The 19,543-nt window shown below is 34.5% G+C and overlaps 4 protein-coding genes across 5 annotated transcripts; all 4 read right to left on the bottom strand.

The window, feature by feature from the left end:
• Window positions 1-472: 472 nt before the first annotated feature.
• LOC120219526 (trigger factor-like protein TIG, Chloroplastic) lies at window positions 473-4,448 on the bottom strand. Its single transcript, XM_039216339.1, has 14 exons — window positions 4,118-4,448; window positions 3,902-3,985; window positions 3,329-3,454; window positions 3,126-3,214; window positions 2,740-2,923; window positions 2,506-2,596; window positions 2,060-2,214; window positions 1,848-1,940; window positions 1,658-1,750; window positions 1,436-1,516; window positions 1,133-1,282; window positions 953-1,048; window positions 615-769; window positions 473-571 (listed from the first exon to the last, which is right to left on the bottom strand). The coding sequence occupies exons 1-13, from the start codon at window positions 4,403-4,405 to the stop codon at window positions 692-694; spliced, it is 1,608 nt and encodes a 535-aa protein (XP_039072270.1). The 5' UTR covers window positions 4,406-4,448; the 3' UTR covers window positions 473-571; window positions 615-691.
• Window positions 4,449-5,254: 806 nt separating this feature from the next.
• LOC120219527 (grpE protein homolog 1, mitochondrial-like) lies at window positions 5,255-7,761 on the bottom strand. Of its 2 annotated transcripts, none has more exons than XM_039216340.1 (6): window positions 7,527-7,761; window positions 6,821-7,019; window positions 6,543-6,742; window positions 6,293-6,460; window positions 5,682-5,810; window positions 5,255-5,522 (listed from the first exon to the last, which is right to left on the bottom strand). In XM_039216340.1, exons 1-6 carry the CDS (start codon window positions 7,662-7,664, stop codon window positions 5,409-5,411), a joined length of 948 nt encoding a protein of 315 aa, XP_039072271.1. In that variant the 5' UTR covers window positions 7,665-7,761; the 3' UTR covers window positions 5,255-5,408. The 2 variants fall into 2 exon arrangements, with proteins under 2 accessions (XP_039072271.1, XP_039072274.1); XM_039216343.1 differs by having other exon boundaries at window positions 6,543-6,736; window positions 7,527-7,760.
• Window positions 7,762-8,636: 875 nt separating this feature from the next.
• LOC120219525 lies at window positions 8,637-10,727 on the bottom strand. Its single transcript, XM_039216338.1, has 4 exons — window positions 10,241-10,727; window positions 9,431-9,880; window positions 9,022-9,337; window positions 8,637-8,794 (listed from the first exon to the last, which is right to left on the bottom strand). Exons 1-4 carry the CDS (start codon window positions 10,637-10,639, stop codon window positions 8,658-8,660), a joined length of 1,302 nt encoding a protein of 433 aa, XP_039072269.1. The 5' UTR covers window positions 10,640-10,727; the 3' UTR covers window positions 8,637-8,657.
• A 4,309-nt stretch (window positions 10,728-15,036) lies between these two features.
• Window positions 15,037-16,592, bottom strand: LOC120219523 (glucan endo-1,3-beta-glucosidase 12-like). Its single transcript, XM_039216337.1, has 2 exons — window positions 16,497-16,592; window positions 15,037-16,394 (listed from the first exon to the last, which is right to left on the bottom strand). The coding sequence occupies exons 1-2, from the start codon at window positions 16,561-16,563 to the stop codon at window positions 15,046-15,048; spliced, it is 1,416 nt and encodes a 471-aa protein (XP_039072268.1). The 5' UTR covers window positions 16,564-16,592; the 3' UTR covers window positions 15,037-15,045.
• Between the last annotated feature and the right edge of the window lie 2,951 nt (window positions 16,593-19,543).

Below are 19,543 nucleotides of genomic sequence, written 5' to 3'. Positions count from 1 at the left end.
CGATGATATTAACGTATCATTATATGATCATCATCATTGAAAAAATAAAAAAAAATATTATGTCAATAGTTCTATTAATATTTTAACAATAAGTTATCAAAATAAAATCAAAACAAAATATAATCCCGTTATTAATTGTTATTATACCACAAGAGTAGCATGAATATAATATAGCATTCTTGGCAGAGAAACAAGCAATTTAGAAGAAAATAAAAACTAAATTGCTAAAATTTTAAGTATGAAAAATTAAATTTATTAAATTGGTTTGAATTAGGACTAAATTTATTAAATAAATTCTGAAGTCTAAAATTGTTATTATATCTTGTCATTATTTCGTCTAACATTTAAAGGGCAGTGACCTTGATTGTATTTTACCCAAAATGAATTTCTTCAGTAATCCGTCTCCACTGAGGATCTTTTGGAACATGATGTCAGGTGGATCATCGATTCAAAACTTGAACTCATTATTTGTGCAGAACTTTGAGGATGCAAAGAATGTTTGTTCTCTTGCAAAATTAATCAAATGTTGAGACTGCTTAAACAACCTCTCAATAGTTTCATATTTACCAAAACTTGATAATGGCTCAACAAACTGCAAATTCTACTATATCCGGATGGCGATATTAATTTGTATGAACAATAACCCGATTCAAATCCGATTCCGTCCGGTCAGGTTTGCATATTCTTCGTCTTATCGAGTTATGTACTGTATTTCCGCATGTTCTTTGAGCCACTCGAGCACTTTTGCTCCCTCAAGCACTTCTTGTACCTAAACAGTTTCAGAACGACATCAATTCATCGCTGCACCGCATGATCCAAAAAGTTGAGAAATGCGAACAACGGAGCATGTGTGTGCCAATAACTGCATTTGAATGCACCCGAAGTTTCCGAAATCTCTCTTGTTATTAAACAGTTCAGGGAATGTAGAGATGCAAAAGAACCGAGCCCTGACCTGTTCCTTCACACGTTCCTCGTCGTAGTTTTGCTTCTGACGTTCAAATTCAGCAATTGAATTCTGTACCTCTTTCACAAGCTCGTCGGATGAAAACTGCAGTGTGAACACAAATCGGAACACGTTTCGAATAGAATTTCTAATTGTATCCATTATGTCTCAAGTTTGAACATGTATTACCTGCAAATTTTCTCGTTTGAAAATATCACCTACAGCAAGATTCTGTTTTATCAACTTCGTTATGTTCTCTCTCTGGTTCTCCAAAAACTCATTCACCGCTTTCGGACTTGACAGCAAATCCAATTGCTGTTCACTTAGCTTCATTTGTGCCTACAATGGTTAAACAACAGATTATAGCTGGCAATGGCATGACCATGCATACATGTAAAACACATGCAAAATCAAAGTCGAGCAGGTGGAAGACAAACATAAAGCGATGCTTTATTTATAAGTACACGGTCATCAGAAACAGGTACTGGTTACCTGAATCTCTAGAAGTTTGGCTCCATAAAGCTGCCAACCTTGTTCCTCGAACAAGGATTGAGGAATATCGATTTCCACCATCTGATCGAGCGTCAAAGTAACAACCATCAAAAACGTATTCTCAATTAAAATAAACTGATCTTAATGTTAGCGTCATAGTAGCAACCATCAAAAAGGTATTCTCAATTAAAATAAACTGATCTTAATGTTAGGATTGATAACCTTCCAAAGCTGGTCTAGAATTGTATTATCCGTTGCTTGGTCTCTCGCAGTTTGCTCCACTTCTTGGCACCTTTGTAGTAACGATTCCTTGACCTGCAGATTCATGCAGCAGAAAGTTTCATCTAAACGCAAATGTCAGGTTTAGAATCAGATAAAGCAAAAAGGAAAATTAACAGTTCATAATTGTAACCTGCTTCAAGTCAGTGCATCCAGGAAGAAGCTTATCAGCAATAGAGTCATTTAGCTCTGGTAAATCCCGGTAGAATAGTTCTTTGCATTCAACCTATAAGGAAAATTGCCAGTGTGTGTGTCACCTTTCAGGTAAACTGAAATCGGAAGTTTTATGGAGACTTTCTTATAAATCTACAATAAAGTTGGAATCACAAAACGAATGGAACTCACAGTAAATTGCGCGTCAACACCACGGAGATTTTCTTGTTGCCATGATTCAGGAAATACGAGCGGAAATGACTTCGTTTCACCTCGTTGAATACCAATTATGGCATCAAGGAAACCGGTAAGTACACTCTCACCATCTTCGGTGTCAAAATGAAATCCTGAAAGGGGAAGGAGGGGGGAAGAGCTTCAAGCTAGTAACATCAAGAATCCAACCAACTGCATGACTCAATTATTTAACAAAAGCTACTCATTTAGTTAGATCTGAAATATTGATAAGAAATCTTCCTTCTTGAACCAGAACCAACATTGTGATATTTCCTTTCTAATATTAATTCCGACCATCACTTCCCGGTAGTCATACTCATATACTTGAAGTTCTGAACAGAATGGATACATGAACGAATGCAGTAAAAATCGAAATAAAGGCAGTTTGGATCAATACGACCAACCTTTACTTTCTGCAGCTGGAATCTTTTGAACATTAGATTCATCTTGGTCAATAGTGGTTGCAGATATATCAAGGACCACAAGATCACCAACCTGGAAATATTTGAACCCACCATAAGCTATAAATTCAAAAAATGTGCGAAAGCAGTTGGAGCTAAAGATTAGTGAAGGAAAGTTTAATCGAAAAAAGCGATAACCACTAAGAAATGAAGGAGAGTTTCTTAAGCTTGAATAACCTGTAGTCCTCTGTCAGTTACAACTTTCAGTGAACCTATGGACTTGTGGCGGCGCCTTATTTCCAGCTCGCAGGCTCTTTCAGCTTCTATCTCATTGTCGATTTCAACAACAATCTTCAGATTTTTGTACCCATTCTCGGTTATCCATTTGACTTCAGGTACCACATCTACAATGACATCGTAACTAGAAAACAAATAAAATCAATGACCATTTGTATCATTGCCGATGAAGCTTAAGTGCACTTATTATGTTAAGTCTTTCCTCCATATCAATGTCAATAGGGGCTTAAGCACGTTTAGAAACTAATTAAGATTGCGTGTATTATTGTACCATAAACCTTCATATCAATATGCCAGTGATATTTAAGGATGTGATATTTGCCAACCTCAGAGAGGTATGAGAAGAATAGCGTTTCTCCATATCGGAAAATTTGGTTATTACGCGAACTGAATCTCTCAAAGCCCTTCCTTCTACCTGTAGAATAAGATCAACTGAGTATCATGAAGTTGGTTCTTTACGAACAGGCTGAAAAGGATTATAGAATTTTCGGAACTTTGAACAAGATGAAGCAAACATAATTGAACATACCATAGACATAGCATGGGGGAGTGTCCTTTTCAAAATCGATTCAACCGTTGCCTTCCGAACACTTTCCTCCCCAACATAATTCAGAAGAATACTCTCCGGGATCTTTCCCGGACGAAATCCAGGTATCTGATACATGTTTAAAAACAATCAGTTTCAGCATTCAAAGTGAATCTAACAAAGGAAGGAACTAGCACAAGAGCATCTCTAGCTATTGAAGCCCTACATTTAGCTATTCAACCAACTATAGAATCAGGGTAGTTATGCTGTTCCACGGCCTAACCTAAGGCTAATTTGCAGCAGTTTTTAACCTAAAACGTTATCATGTCCAACCTAAAAAATTATATAATTGGTAATAATTTTGGTTACAACCGAGAATGTTACATTGCGATCGGTTTTAACCTAAACTGTTACATATCAACACTAAAAAGTTACGCAAATAATAATAATTACAGTTACAACCGAGAATGTCATGACGTTATCTTTTAAAGAACAAAACTATAGAATCATGCATGAAATCAAAACCTAAAATGAAGAAATGCTTAACAAAGAAGACTTCTTTGTAAACCAAATTACCTTTACTTGCTTCATAAATTCCTTAACAACCCTTCGGTAACAATCCTCAACTACGGCGGCCGGAACTTCTACGTTCAATCTTACCTATAAAAGCGTTCGATAAGATAAAGAAAGTAAGTCTTAAACGTGTTAATGAAAAATATATAAATAAATGAGATGAAGAAACAGTGAAAACACCAAGAGCTCTAAATTATGAATTAACCACCAAAATCTTACTCTTGAATTAGGCTCTTGAGATTCAGTGACCTTTACATCAGCTGGGAGCTTATCTGTTTCGGATTTGGAAGTCTTTGAAGGAGCTGATGAAGCCTTAACAAGAGATGAGATTGGCCGTTGATGCGACTGAATTTGGCGGGCAAAAGAAGTTAAGGGTTCCCTTTGGAGTTTGGTATTGAATTGGAAAATTGGGTTTTTGAAGGAAAGATATATGGTGCTTTTTGGTACAAAAAAATGGGTTTTTTGGTTGAAATTGTGGAGTTTTATGGAGTTAACAGATAACGCCATTGTTGCTGCTTTGTGGAAGCTTGAAGCTTTGGCTGTTGAGGATAAAGAAAAAAGAGTGTGTGTGTGTGTGATATTTTGATAACTTGTACGTAATAAACGGTGCGTTTCATAAACCATTTGAAATTTACCTTCAATTTATTTTTCTTTTTAAATATTTCACTGAAATTTATAGCGTAAGAATTACAAAATAAATACATAACTTTGAATGCTTGGCTCATAGAAAAAAATTAATATCCAAAATATTGATATTATTTTTTAAAATAGTTTACATCTAACTTTACCCAAACCGCTCTCTATTTCTACCTCTTTCTCTTTAGAGTTTGTCATTTTCTATAGATTAGATCAATTTTTTATTCTTTGATTTTATTTAACAGAAGACAACAATAATGTTGATTACCGATCACCGATTTTCTTCTCTCTTTATTTCATTTTTAGTTTTTAATAAGAATAAATCTACGTTTGTGACACATTTTTCGTATTCTTTCTCTATCTTTTAAAAAATTTGTGCTTTTATACATAACCCTTAGATTGAGATCATCTCCTTTCAACATATAGCTAATGATTTAAGAATGAGAAACTACGACCATTGCAATACATAAAGACCCGGGGCGGGGAGAGGTAGGGTCGGTGTAGATTTAGTTTCCGGGATGGGACGGACAAAAATCCACCCCGCCCAACCCCGTTAAAGCCCTATCCCTAGCCGTGTCCAGCAAACCTTTTTCTTGCATCGGTCGTTGGTGGGGGAATGATGAAAATATTTATTAAAATCAAACTCAATTTTGTCAGTTACTAGAGTAAAGTATTGAATGGTCGAACTCAACTTGTTAACTACTCAAGCTCAGCTAGATATCGATCAAACCAAATTCGAATAACTTACGAGCACATACATGTCTTCTATGAGTAGTGTAATCAGAGATTGATAACCCTCAAATGTGTATAATTCTTTATCACAAAGGCAACAGTTTTTGAAAATTTGCCATTAAAAACTTTACCTAAGATACCATCAAGCATCAGAGCCTTTGTCGCTTGTGATATTCTCAGCTGCATCATTATCTGTTGCTTGAGTAACACCGACCTCAGCTGGTCGAATAACACGATCATAGAGCATGTATCCTGCCTGTAATAACGAACAGCAACATGAATTTAATGGTAATTAAACATAAATAAAGTAACTGGAAGCTAATCTGTTTCTTGAATCAAACTTCAATTGGAATCAATTATAACGAACTATAGGCAAATGGAACTGTTTCAATAAAGTTCGATTAGAAGATAATACCTTCAAAACATGAGCAACTGTTCCAGGAGGCTTAGAATTATCTGGTACTTGGAATACAGCATTATGCCTGTGTGGATCAAATGGTTCGTTTGTAGGATCAAATTTTTCCACTCCAAACTTTCTAAATACCTGAAAGCAATATCATCTCTATCTGGTTAGTAATTCGATATAGAACACATGTAGAGATAGAAGAAAACTATATTACTCAGATTCTGGTGTAGATGTCAGATATGGGCATATATCCAACACGAGTATCTTCAATCTTTTCATGTTTTTTTCTTATATTTTGAGGGTTCTTGAAGGGTTTCCCTAAACCCATGATAGGAGATTTTCCAAATACGGATATTTCAATAAAAATGTAGGAAGAAACAACAAATTGGATAATTAACTATTCACATGACTGAGTACAAGTTTTCAGAAGAAAGTCCAATGAGTTAAGTGATTTTAGTTCACCAAATTTGCTCCTTTACCAAGGAAAGGAAAAGGAAATTGAATCCTACAAGTTCAATCATGGATCAATAACAATTCAGCTTCACGAGACCTCCCAATATCATAGGAAGCTTTGAAATTTTAAACTAATAACCTGACTGGCGAAATAACAGAAAGCTTACCTCTCCAAGCTGTTTCTCGGTCATTTCAACCCCTTCCAGGAGTGTCTTAAGGAGGGGTACAGCTCCAGCAGTGTCTTTGGATTCATCGATCTTAGAGAAATTGCCTTTAACATGTGTAGAAGCCCTTCCTAAATTATCTGCAACATCAAGTAGGCCTTTTGCAAAATTCTGCAGCACATCAGCAAATAATTACACTCGCGTCCTGATATTCCAAATAGAAATCGAGTGATTATTGATTCACCTACACTACCTGTATGGCAAATTTTTTTGCGTTCTCCGCTTCCCGTCTTGTCCTGGCCATAACGTTCTCCATTTCTGCAAGAGTCCGAACAACTTTGTCCCTCATTTGTTCAATTTCCTTTTGCTTGGCATTCAGGAGTTCTTCTTTTTCCTCCACAAGTTTCACCATATCAGACATTGATAGGTCACCATCACCCTCAGAATCTGAATCAGAAAATGCAGTTTGTTTAGTGGCTCCCATCCTTTTATGAGATTGAGGCAATGTATTTTGGGATTCTGAGTTAAAACCTGATTCTTTTGTAACTTCAGCCTCTCCAGGATTCGTATCCCCACTTGGCTTCGCAGGATCTTCACCATTATTCTCTACAGTACTCCCATGTTCCTTTCCGGAAGGCTCAGGAGAGGCCGATGAAGAGATCCCAAATCGTCGAAATGCAGAGAAATTTAGGTTTGAATACTGCAGCTTAAATAAATCATTTGTAATCACCTGCAAAGACAAAGCGCATGCGATTTTTATGAACTTGATTATGTTTTCTAGGAATCAAAATATGAGTTTAAGATCCAAAATTTCAGCATAATCATTCAATTACTGACTAAAAAAGGAATCTTAAAACCAAACAAGACCTTGATTAAATGAATATGTAAATTGAAATTGCAGCTTATAAATCATTAATGTAATGACTACATTAAGGCAATTAATAATAAGTTAGAAAAATGATCAAATGAAAATGAAACAAGTAGATCAAATCTAAAGACTACAAAAAATGAACCCGCTTCCATTTAAATTTAAGCCAATTTAACTTCCAACCAAAAAACTTAGAGAACTCCAACATGATGAAAAAAGATAAAGAGAATAGAATGAGCAAATGAAAGAAGTCAACAATTTGAGCCAATTTAAACTGAATGCTTAAACCCTATCAAATCCCTCTCAGAATCGATAAAAATAAATAAAGGTTTTATTGATTTGCTTAATATATTGAAAATATTTATGTACCTTCTTCGGTGATTCACAGACAAGGGAGTGAAACTGAGGGGGAAAGCTTGGCGTTTGAACGCTCTTGGGAGCAGACAGAAGCAAGGCGCGTGCACCAACGCTCCTTGAGACGCGTGACAAAGCCCTGGACATCAACATCTCTGAAGAACAAGAAGGAGAAGGAAGGAAGAAGAAGGTTTAGGGTTTTAGAGGGTCAAAAAGGGGAAACTTGAAGATATATGTTATTGGGTTTTTTTCTGGAAGAAAATAAATATATTAAGGAGGGGAGAAATTTTTAGTGCGAAATAATTTGCATTGAGAGAGAATAAAACAAGAGTTCGTTTTATTTATCGGTTGACGAAACTATCCTTTTGAGACGACAGCGTTTCATTAAGTGGCTTTGTAAATTTGAACATTCCTCAAGTGTATTATTGTCTTGGTGGTAATTTGATGCTTGGTCTTTGATATACGAGAATAAAAGCATAGACTAACTATCAATTATTTCAGTAAGATGAGACATTAATTTTTTAAAAAAAAAATCAAATATTAAAATTTTAGTTATTGTGAATGGAATAAACATTACGTTTTGACATAGTCAAACATTATATTTAACCGAATAATTATAAAGCTTGTACTTGAACATAATAAGAACCGTGTAGTGAGATTTAATGTTAAAATATAATTTATTCTATTTATTGTAAGAGAGATATATCTCTAGGCTCATCGATAATTGATAATAAAAAAAAATTATCGTACCCAAATAAATTAATGAATATAAATATAATTTGTTTAGTCAATTTAACAGATTTTCGAGTAGTTAAAGATAAAAAGATATAATGCTTACATTTTTTATGCCATATATTCTCTCAAGATACTATAAAACAAAAACAAAATGTTATAATGAGTTATATTAAGGGTATCTCAGATCATGAGTTTTTCATTTAACTCGGGAAATTAACATTAAATTTAAGTTCCAAAATAAATGCTCTGAAAATAATGAACAACAATATAACTAAAGTAGAAGACAGTGAATTGGAAATAAACCATATAATGCAAATTTAAACCCCCAAAAAAATTGAATGAAGAAAAAAAACCCGTTGTACCCTCCAACACTATATTTCCCTCAAAAAAACCAATACCCGAATACCCGAATCAAGAGAAAACAACGGTTTTCCCCAATAACCATAGAACAAGAGATAATTCAATGCCAAAAATTGTGTGAAGCGTCCCCCTATCCAACATGAATCCATAGACCGTAATCCCTGCTCGATTGTTCTCAAAATATGTCACTGTAATCATAAAAAGAAAATTAATGTCATCAAACACGTGAACAAACATTGATGTCATTTAGGTTTGACAATTGGATTCAAGAACTTTTAGGTTGGGGTCATTTTGAGTTTCTAGAGTCAAATCAAGTTGAATCGAACTTACACAACTTGGTTAGTCAAGTCAAGATTTTGCACTCGGAGCAAAATTGATATATTTAAGTAAAAATAAACAAAAGCAATGTTTTTACCTAGAGCTTGTCTTTTTTGGTACGAAATGGTACTGTAAGCATAAACCGGGATCAAATTATTGTTATCCAAGTCATCTTCTTCGTCGCCAACATCTTCACTCTCTGATTCACCATCTGTTCCAACACGAGGACATGCTTGGTGGGCGTGAATGACCGGAGTCCTTGGTGTCTCACCATCATTCACATCGAAAGAATCTAGCGTTGCACAAATGTGCCATTTCGATGCAAGGCATGTAACCGCCTGCGCTTTATGTGTTATTTTTGTCGCGCTTCGTAATAGTATACAGAGTCCAGTGAGTAGAGTTAAAGAGCACATCTACAGACAATATATTAATAAGAAGATGTGAAAGAACTGGATCAAAGCTAAAGAGTTAAAGATTAGAACATATTTTGATGAATGAACACTTACAACAAGTTCTCCAGCTTTGTAAATGTTCAATTCCGATGTGGCCTTTAAAGTGATAAGCAATGACGTGAATTGGCTGCCAGTGATCAAGATCAAGCACCATAATATGAACGAGCGAAACCGATGGCTGATGATCCGCAAATGCCTTCGTATTCGTAGGTGTTCAATCAATACCGAACCCACATCCGACTCGACTTGGAAGAACAAGGCAAAGTCCTGGAGCCGGAGAACTTGGAGGTTGCAGACGAGGTGGAAAAGGACACAGACGAGGAAGAAAACCGTCGTCCGATAGAGCCACGACGATAACTCCATGAAACAGGCTACACTGTCACTCAACCAGACGATGCCTAAGAAAGGAATTTGTGAGGCACCTGAGGCATACCACCATACTTTGTATGCAGTCTCGGCTAGGAAACATGGAAGAACGAAAATGGATACGATCTTCAATGATCTCTGCAAAATAAATCACATTAAAACAAAGAATTTGAACTTCTTCAAAAGCTTATAGTCCCACATTTTCAAACCTATAAGCCAAAACGAAGAGTTGAAAAGTTAACCGAAAGAGACAAATTTACAAACGCTTGGCGGGTAATATATTCCAGTTAATATTTCATTAACGGTTGATCAAGTCAAATTCAGCAATGATCGTAACTGTAATTTCAGTAAATTATGGATCTTCGACTAAACATTCAAAAACTGGGATTTTTCAAAGGAATTGAACCCTAAACCCAGAAATGAAATCAAAACCCCATATCAAATCTCATCAGAAACTGAAGAATTAAATGGGAAAAAAAAAAGGAAAGGAAAACTTACATTGAGCTGAGCAGTGTAGCCTTTCCTAACAGTCTCACTTTCATTATAAAGTTTATCAAAAAACATGAACCTCTTCAACCCATACTTCTTGACGAACCTCGTCAGACAAACGAAAGATGTGGCCGAGACGCTGCTCAAAGACAACTGAATCACCCAATCGTAAGGCCTCGCATGCTTGGCATCGCAAGTGGAACAAGCCAAGAGAAAACGAGACAGAGAAGGAACCACGAGACCTAAAACAATGAACAAGAACCAGGACAAGCAAGTTGTCCAGATGTTGGATTGGTCCATACACATCCAACGTAAGTATGTTCGGAAGGTTTGGAACTCATCTAGTGGGTGGGAAATGCTTCTTTTGAAGCTTGATCGGTCCACCAATGGTTCCCTATTGTCTCCCATGAATGAATGGCTTGTTTAGGTTCTCAAAGGAGAGGGAAGAAAGTGAGTGAGAAGCTGAGAATTCGGGTTTTAATGATATCTTAATCCTACGAGAATTCAGAGGAAAACAAGGAAGATGAAGACGAGGTCTGAAAGTTGGTCTCGTTCGGTTCTTGATTTCACTGTACAATCATTTATAAAGGGCTTAATATAAAAAATTGTTAAAACTATATATTTCGTTTGTTTAGGTGTTTATATTTTTTTCAATTAATAAAAATATTTAAAATATTTATATTATCATTTTAGGTGTATAATCAAACACAATCGTTAAAAAATTCTATTATAAATCATTCAACTACTCAAAATATGACATACGGTACGTTTATAATTTTTTAAAAATTTTATTTAAAATAATTTAAAAATATTATTATTTTTATTTAAAAAATAAAAAAATTCCATAAAATCTCAAAAAATTCCCAAAAATCTTAATCTCAAATTATTAACCCGGCTCGTTGGTCCACCTCGCCACTATCACCCTCATTGGACTATCATAATCTCAATCTCCAAAATCTCTAAATCTCTAAACACAATTCTTTAAATTTAAACTTAAATCTTTAAATCCCAATACCCAAATTCAAACTTTTAATTTTAGAGATTTAGAGATTTTGGAAATTGAGGTTATGATAGTCCAATGAGGGTGATAGTCCAATGAGGGTAGTTTTATGACAAGATTTTAGATATGTTTTTTTTGTAGTTTTATGAATTTTGAGATATTTTGAGAGTTTTTTTTTTAATTTTACAAACTTTTATTTTTCAGAAAAATTAAAAGAAATTAAAATTTAGGTCACATGTGATTAATGTTCCATGTGAAGCAAAACATTAGGTATTAATTGTTGGTAGAGTCAAGTACAGCTGGTTGAGGGAGCAGCAAGCACCATCAGACTGCAACGTGTAATGTCGAACGTCATTTACGCACATTTGACATCGCCCAATATCACATCTTTACGTTTTTTTATTATATCTCATGTATTATATACCCAAGTTTAAGGTATATGTGTCCATTTTCCATTGCCAAATTTTATCTCCAGGTAAACTTTTTGAATAGTTTAATTGACGAATAAACTCATAAAGACATCATTAATTTGTTTTATTATATAGACATGATCTCTCTATATATAATACATAATTATATGTTTTTTATTATTATCAAAATATTAGTTTATATTAAAACGATTTAATATGTTTAGTGTTAATTAAAATTTAGCGATTAAACAATTTACGAATTATACATGTACATATATTTAAATAATAATATCTAAATGACGATGAGTTGATTAAAAATTAAGTTTGATGTGTATCTAGGATTAAATTGACAAAAAAAAAATAAAAAAAATGGACTAAAAAGTAAACCAAAAAAATGTATGAATGTTATTCAAAAATCAAACGGATAAAGCTAAGGGGCGTTTGGATGGGGAACGTGAGATTCCCACGAGAATGGAATTCACATTCCACCGTTTGGTTAGCCCGAGAATCTCATTTCCGATAATATAAAATTATTAATAGTGGATTTTTTTGATATATTACCGGAAATATATATTTTCGGTAAGAAATGAGAAAAGAAATGGAGCCCACCTTGTGAGTAGTGTCCGGTAAGAGTCGGGATAAGCTTACTAGTTGACCAATAATGTTATGCCATGTCACCATCATTCACACACACACAATAACCCTCTAATTTGTTTCACTTTTTCAGAATACCAAAACATTTTACATTTTACTTTAAAATTTTGAATAAGTTAACATATGATATCAATAAGGATGTCTGCGTGATATTCCACTCTAACTGATTATACACATTCTTCGAGTCAATTTTAACTGTCATCCAGTCTAACATGCTTGCCAATGAGTATGTCAGCAATATTCAAACTGTTGCATTTTTTGCTGAGGCCATGAGCTGGTAAATCCTTCAAAACGTTCGTTTAACCGTGCTCAAATAGCCTCTACTTCAAAACCCTCAAATACATCGGCGACATGGTTTGAAATAATCAGCGTGATCGACGATCCATTACCGCAAGGGCCGGGTTTAAGCTCAAAACTGGTGGAGAGGGTGCAAGGGTTCTACACACTCTCCACATGAGAAGAAATATGATCGTTGACGTCGATGAACTTCATTTTCATGAAAGGAAAATACAACGGTAGCAAGATTACAGTGTTGGGGAGGAACGCGGTTTTCAACAAACTGAACTTGGTAACTAAGCAAGCCGTTAAAACCTTCAGGAACATCACTAGATAACCTATTTTCTTCTATAGCAACGACTTGCAAACTTGGCAAACCAAAAAGCTCAATAGACAACTCACCGGAAAGCTGCTGCTTACTCAAATTAAGAGATTTTAATTTCATCAAATTCCCAATATTTCCAGGAAGAAAGAGCAACTTCCATTATTTATCGGCTTAACAACTTTTGTGATTTCATTGAATCCCTACTGAACAATCCTCAACGACGCTATTCTGCTCCCCGGCGATTTACAAAAAAGGATTTTGGGAACTGGGTCGAAAAGTCTGTTAAGCGGTAATGCAAGCACTTGAAGATTCAGAACCGCGGAAATACTTCCTAGAAGTAATCCTGTAAGCTTGTCTTCAGCGCTAAAATGCACCAAAGAAGAAGTAATTCTTTGTTTTCTTCCAAGCTATGTAAACTACGTTCATGGTACCTGATTTTAGGGGTTTTCTACTCACAATATTGAAAAAGCTCATCTGATATATTGATTTATTTAGAAGAAAAAAATGTATATATGTTTTGTTGGTCGTACGAAAGTACTACTACAAAATGGAGATGTTAACATTGACAGAGAAATAATAAAAATTGAAAGTAAGAATTCGTTGATTGTGTCGTGGACTAAATCTTCATCTTAGAAGTAAGATCGCCTTGGTTGTTATAATCTTTGAAAATGGACACTCTCTTCTGAGGTTAACACGATCCTTCAAAAAAATTTCAACCTAAGGATGAAGCGAAAACTTATGATATTACTTTTCTCAAAATTTTGATAAAAACATAAAAAAGAATAATAGTCGAGAGAGAATGTTCGAATGATTGAAATGAGAGCTAAAATGATCTCTATTTTTAGGTTGGGAGAGAGAGCTAAAACGACCATAAACATCTCATTAATAATGGTGATGAATTAACTTAGACAACGGTTGGAAATTAACAGTCATTGTAGGTGGTGATGAATTGGGTTAACGTTATTAGAGATGATGAACTAAGTTGGTAATGGCTCAAATTGATGGTAGTACCATTACATTTGAATTGAACTTCGAAGAAGAAGACATAATGGTTCATGCATCGGTGAGCATTCAAATAATTGTTGATTTGGGATGAGAGGTGGTGTAACGGGGACGAAAATACAATAGGCGAGGGGGTTGATGGAGAATCTAATTCAATAAAAAAATATATAAAAAATATTATTAATAAAATATTAATGGTCACTTACATGACAACTCTAAAATTAATAAAAAAATGCTGTCACCAGAAAAATAATGTTATGTCAGCAAGAAAAAAAAGGAGAAATTGGAGGAGTAACCAAAACAATTTAATGTCTAAAATTGAGTGGGAAGAAATTGAAATTTTTTAAATTTAAGTAATTGAAATAGGAATGAGAAGGAATTGAGTGATGAAATTTATTATTTATTTATTTGTATTCTTGTTTATTAGACGCCCTTAAATTTGAATATATAAGATGAAATAAGGGTGCCAAGTATTTATAAATAGAAGAGAACTTTAATGAAATTAAAATACGGTCTTTCGTTATACTTTTTTAAAATTAAATATTTTTAAATATGATATATCTAATAAATATAATGATTTAATTTTTTTTAATAATTTAGAGTTATTACAAAGATAATATTTGTTAGAGTCTTTTAAGAATCATTGATAATATATACGCACCCTAACCCTTCATGCATAATTATTCGAACCTAAGACCTCTGGTTCATGATAATTTAATTTTAAATGAATCGGATTAAAGTTAAAATACTTAATCGTTGGATATTATACCTTACTCGTTTCATCACCCAGATATTTTGAGATTGTCTTTTTAGCCCAGTTTTAATAAAATTGTAGCCCAAATCAAGGTCCATGTGAGCTTGGTCTGGTCTCTACGACTAATATAGAGGGTTATATATTCCATAATTTATAACTGGAGTTCATATCTTATTTATTACATTTTTAATTTTTAAAATATTAATGGAAGATACCAGAAAAATTCGTATAAAATCAAATTCCACAACATTATTTATAATAATAATATATAAATATTAAAAAAAATACACACTATAAACAAGAGAGTAAAATCATCTAACTCCACCTACTCTTTTCATCAAATCTGTTGCTGAAATTCACCAATTCTTTTCCCTTTGTTCCTCCCCCTCCACTTCAGTGCTCTCCAGTTGGAAACTCACAATTCCCATATGCGGGGCGTTGCGAGACAACGTAAGCCGCACCGCCGAACTCGCACGTACCTGCCGCACGCGTCTTCTTTTGATAATAGCTGTTGAAGGCAAACGAGGCGTGTGCTTCGAGTGAATTCGGATTATAACAATTGGCACCGGGTTGAATAGCGTTACAGTCGGCCCCTCCTTCGCCGCAGGCATAATCCAACGCGTCTTGCAGCTTCTTCCTATCGGCTTTCCCGTTGGCAACGCACCACGTCTGCCCAACTTGTGTCTTCGACACTTCTCCGGCTACAGGAACCCAATTAGTGTTCGTGTTGACCGGCGTTGACTGGCCTCCTTTAATCTCCTCTTGTGTTAATGGTATGTTATATACCTTTTGCTCGTTAGGGTAAAATAAACCGTAATTCCTTTCCGAAGTAGGACCGGGTTTTTGGTTCTCATTAAACAAAGCAAACAAGTAAACGTTGAGTGGGTCCCGAGGTCTCAACGGGGTCCCACTTCCACTCAAAACTTTCCGTACCAAGTTGCCATTATACGACGCCGCATTCTCTTCACTAGCACCGATTTCATTATCATCGCCCATTGAAGGCCACCCAGTTTCGGTCACTACCATCTTTACGTCGTCGTATTTGATAGCCGACATGGCGGCGAAAACGGCGTCGATTTGAGCTTCGAAAAGGCTGTGGTATTTCAACCCGTTACCCGAATCCACGACACCCGGATTGTCCTTAAACAAAGCGTAATCAAGTGAGATTTGATCCGAATTTGCCGAGTAAGCGAAAAACGGGTACGCATTAACCATGAGGTAAGACCCGGTTTCTTTCAAGAAATCCACCATGGGTTTAATCACCGGCTCGACCAATTCCTGCTTGAACGAACCGGCTGAAGAAGGGTAAGAGTTTTGCAACGCGCTGAAAGCTATGGGGGAAGAGATTTTAATGGCGGAATCCAGCTTGGATTTAACGAGCGAAGCGTGGATGTTTTTCATGGCGAGTACGAGGTACTTCGTCGTATTTTTCGGGTCCACAAAGACTTCATTCCCGACAGCTATGCCTTCGATCTTTGTCTGAGGGTAGAACTTGGTTATGTTGGATTGAACCCAGTTGTCGGCGGCGGACTGGTCTGTGGCGGTTGCTTCGAGGAGTTCGTTGGGGAGAGCGACGACGACGCTGATCCCGGAATTCGCCAACGCATTCAGAACGGTGGCGCTTGTGTCGTAAAGCTTCACTTTGTTTATCCCCTGAGATTTCAACAGTTCAACGACTTTTTCCGGCGATGGTAAGTTGTTGGCGACACGACCATAGTTAATCCCGACCGAACCAGCGGCATCTGCAATAACAAAACAAACAACCAAAAAAACAACTTTGGGTTTCCACGCTTGAAGTGCAGACATCAAAAAGAAGAAAAAAGGATTCACTTTGAAGCTCATACCTGAGACAACAATGGCGGACAAGAGAACAATGGCTGAAACTAGAAGATAGAAAGCTCGGGAAGCCATGGCCAGAGCTTTGAAGAAGAAGAGAAATGAAATGGTTAATGATTATTGAAGAAATGAAGTGATTTTAACGTTAATTTATACGGGAGAGTGGGGTTAGTGGGGAAACCCAACTAATGGGATTGAAAATCACAATGGCAGCCACCAAACTCGACCGTTTTTTTCCGACAAGCACTGTTTTTTTAACCCATATTTTATATTTAGATCTGGATAGTACATCGTGGCCATACAAGTGTTATCTTTAATGCTGATTCTTCGAATCAAACGGTGATTAGTAGATGTACTTTTTGTCTTTATGTGGATGTATAATACATTAACTTTTTGCAGGAAGGCAAACAATAATAATTTGTTGAAAATGACATTTTTTGTTTAATTTTATTTTGCCCTTAATTTGAACGTTGCATTCACAGTTAATCGTTGTTTTTGTTCTATTATTGGATCAAATTTTGATAAATTATTCCAAAAGATTATTAGATGTGGGTATAAAATGATCATCCAGCTCAATTGGTAGAGCACAAGGTTTTTAATTTTGAGGTCGTGGGATCGAGTCCCACGGAAGGCATTTCATAATTCGGAAGTCTCTTACGGAAGCTGCTCTCAACATGGCGTTGGGGGTAACCTATTATCTTACTTCCCCCTTACCCCATACATATGAGAAAAAGGGACAGCTATTAAGCTATTCTTAGATGTGGGTATGCTTAATTTAGATTAATATTCTTTTGGGACATTAAAATATTTTATTGGAATTTTTATGTACGAAGTTGTAATTTGGGATTGTGACAAAAGGCAAAGTCTATTTCAATCCTAAGATTTTTAAATGTTGAAAATAATTTAATTTATTATTTTTTGGGAAGTATTTTAAAAATAAAATTTTAAATATACTTTATTTGAGAAATTTTATTTCTATGTTAACTTAATTTTTTTTATTCAGTTTAGTATTACGAGTTTAATTATTTCTATTTTTTACTGAACCTAAAAAACCATCCAAAAGACTACAGTCTTTTTTTTTGGGGGGGGGGAGGGAGGGGGGGTTGAATTAAATATTTTATTGGAAACAATTAACATTTTTATGTATGAAGTTGTAATTTAGCCTTAGGATTGTGACAAAAGGTACAGTATATTTCAATTCAAAAAACATGTAAAAATAATTAAATAATTTGATTGAGATACCATGCAAGAAACAACCCCGCATGTCACCTTGGTGACACAGCCGGCGAAAAATGAAGAAAACTTTAGTGGGGGAAGCAAAAGATTCAGGCCAGTGGACAGGAATGAGTTCACAGCGGATGGCAAACCGGAGAAGACGTGTAAAGACACAGTAACATGTTCTACAGTTTTTACAGGTGTTTTTCAAGGCTCAACGATGCTTACAGAAGAGGATCCTCGGTCTGATGATGAGGGGGATATGGCTGATGAGACGATACCTACGGTAATGCTCTCACCCGAGACAACACCTACGGTAATGCTCAATTTTTTTCGGTGAAGTATATATCATTTTTTTAATTAATAAGAAAGTATTTTATTTAAATTATAAAAAATTCTTAAAAGTTGATGAACCCTTGTTTCAATCAAATAATACATAGAAGAAATTTTGATATCATGCAAACTTTGTATTATTTAGTAATTTACTTTAATTTTAATCAACAATTTAAAATTTTATATTTTGATTACTTACGTTATCTATTTGTTCCATTTTCGTTATTGAGTCGTTAACTCATGTTATTAGAATGATATGCCACGTTAAAAAATAAATTATTTTTAATTTATCTATAAAGTTTAGATAAAATATTAATTTAATATTTTTTCTTTTTTATTTCATTTACGTTTCTTATTTCTAAAATAGACCTAGCCCTTCTCTCTTTCCCTCTGCTACTGTTTGGCACTATTGCTCCGGTAACCTTTAATTTTTTTTTTAAAAAATTCAATCAATCAGAAGGTAACACATGTTATTAACATATCATTAACATAAATTAACCATGAGTGACAAATAAAAACAGAACAGAAATGTGACGACAAATGAAAGCAAAACCTATGTTTGGTGACTTGTTTGTAATTTTTTTTATTTTTGGTGATTTAAATGAAAATATTATAATTAAATGACCAACTAGTGTGATTTTCCCAAAAGTTTTTCTTTTTAGAAAAAAACCAAAAGTTAATATTAAAAATTGCCTAAAAGTAACCCTACTTTTTTAAATTTTAAACTTGTATTAATTCATGATAGTGTTGTTTTGTCAACGCGTGACGAGTACGATTTTGGTTTTTGTTTTTTTTTAAATGGTTGAAGTATTTGGAAGACTTATGAACTGCTCCTTTTTCTAAACGGCTAGAGTTATAGGTTTTCAAATATAATTTTTTTTGGAATGACCATATATTTATAGAATTGTAACCTCTCCCTTAATGTAGCTTTTAATTATGTACTATCTGGATTTATTATGTGGTTTCAGTAATAAAATGCTACTCAAATCGTATATCTGGTTGTGATGGGTGAGTCTTTTAACATGAATATTATGTATATACAAAGATTCAAAATCGAGATACGCTTAAATAATATAAAGCTGTTCACCACTTAAACCAATCTCATTGATAAATAGTATTATTTTTTTCAAAGTTTTTGAGTTTGTGTAATTACATATGCATAGTGTGTGACAGATCTAGAAATATTTTTTAAGATGAATACACGTATGTTAACCAACACAGTTTTTAAATGTGATGCACATATATATGAAATTAATAAATTTAGTTATTGAATTGTTAAAAATATAATTATACATAAAATTATGATTTTTTAGACACGTGGACGATGGATGTGGACAAAAATTGACATTTGATTTGGTAGGAATGATAAGGATAGACATTGGTCTATTTAACATATTGTTTCACACTTGATCCGTGAGACCTATGTCTTTGAAATTGATGTTCTTTTTTTTGGATAACCAAAAAATAATAATAAAGTAATTTTATATTATTGTTAATCGGAAGACAT

The sequence above is a fragment of the Hibiscus syriacus genome, unplaced genomic scaffold, assembly GCF_006381635.1.
Source record: "Hibiscus syriacus cultivar Baekdansim isolate YM2019G1 unplaced genomic scaffold, ASM638163v2 tig00110206_pilon, whole genome shotgun sequence".
In the NCBI taxonomy this organism is placed as follows: domain Eukaryota; kingdom Viridiplantae; phylum Streptophyta; class Magnoliopsida; order Malvales; family Malvaceae; genus Hibiscus; species Hibiscus syriacus.
This window is presented reverse-complemented; position numbering and strand designations above follow the sequence as displayed.

Bases quoted from the DNA above. Each gene is read 5' to 3' on its own strand.
- LOC120219525 (XM_039216338.1), bottom strand. From the start codon at position 10,639: ATGGGAGACAATAGGGAACCATTGGTGGACCGATCAAGCTTCAAAAGA. The intron at 9,338-9,430 runs GTAAGTGTTCAT...TATTGTCTGTAG, and splicing joins ACAAAGCTGGAGAACTTGTT to ATGTGCTCTTTAACTCTACT. The intron at 8,795-9,021 runs GTAAAAACATTG...TTATGATTACAG, and splicing joins CCAAAAAAGACAAGCTCTAG to TGACATATTTTGAGAACAAT.
- LOC120219523 (XM_039216337.1), bottom strand. From the start codon at position 16,563: ATGGCTTCCCGAGCTTTCTATCTTCTAGTTTCAGCCATTGTTCTCTTG. The intron at 16,395-16,496 runs GTATGAGCTTCA...TTGTTATTGCAG, and splicing joins GTCCGCCATTGTTGTCTCAG to ATGCCGCTGGTTCGGTCGGG.
- LOC120219526 (XM_039216339.1), bottom strand. From the start codon at position 4,405: ATGGCGTTATCTGTTAACTCCATAAAACTCCACAATTTCAACCAAAAA. The intron at 1,517-1,657 runs GTTATCAATCCT...ACGCTCGATCAG, and splicing joins TTCTAGACCAGCTTTGGAAG to ATGGTGGAAATCGATATTCC. The intron at 770-952 runs GTCAGGGCTCGG...GAAACTGTTTAG, and splicing joins AGGAACGTGTGAAGGAACAG to GTACAAGAAGTGCTTGAGGG.
- LOC120219527 (XM_039216340.1), bottom strand. From the start codon at position 7,664: ATGTTGATGTCCAGGGCTTTGTCACGCGTCTCAAGGAGCGTTGGTGCA. The intron at 6,743-6,820 runs GTTTTAACTCAG...CTGCATTTTCTG, and splicing joins TGAAGTTACAAAAGAATCAG to ATTCAGATTCTGAGGGTGAT. The intron at 5,523-5,681 runs GTATTATCTTCT...TCGTTATTACAG, and splicing joins CAGTTGCTCATGTTTTGAAG to GCAGGATACATGCTCTATGA.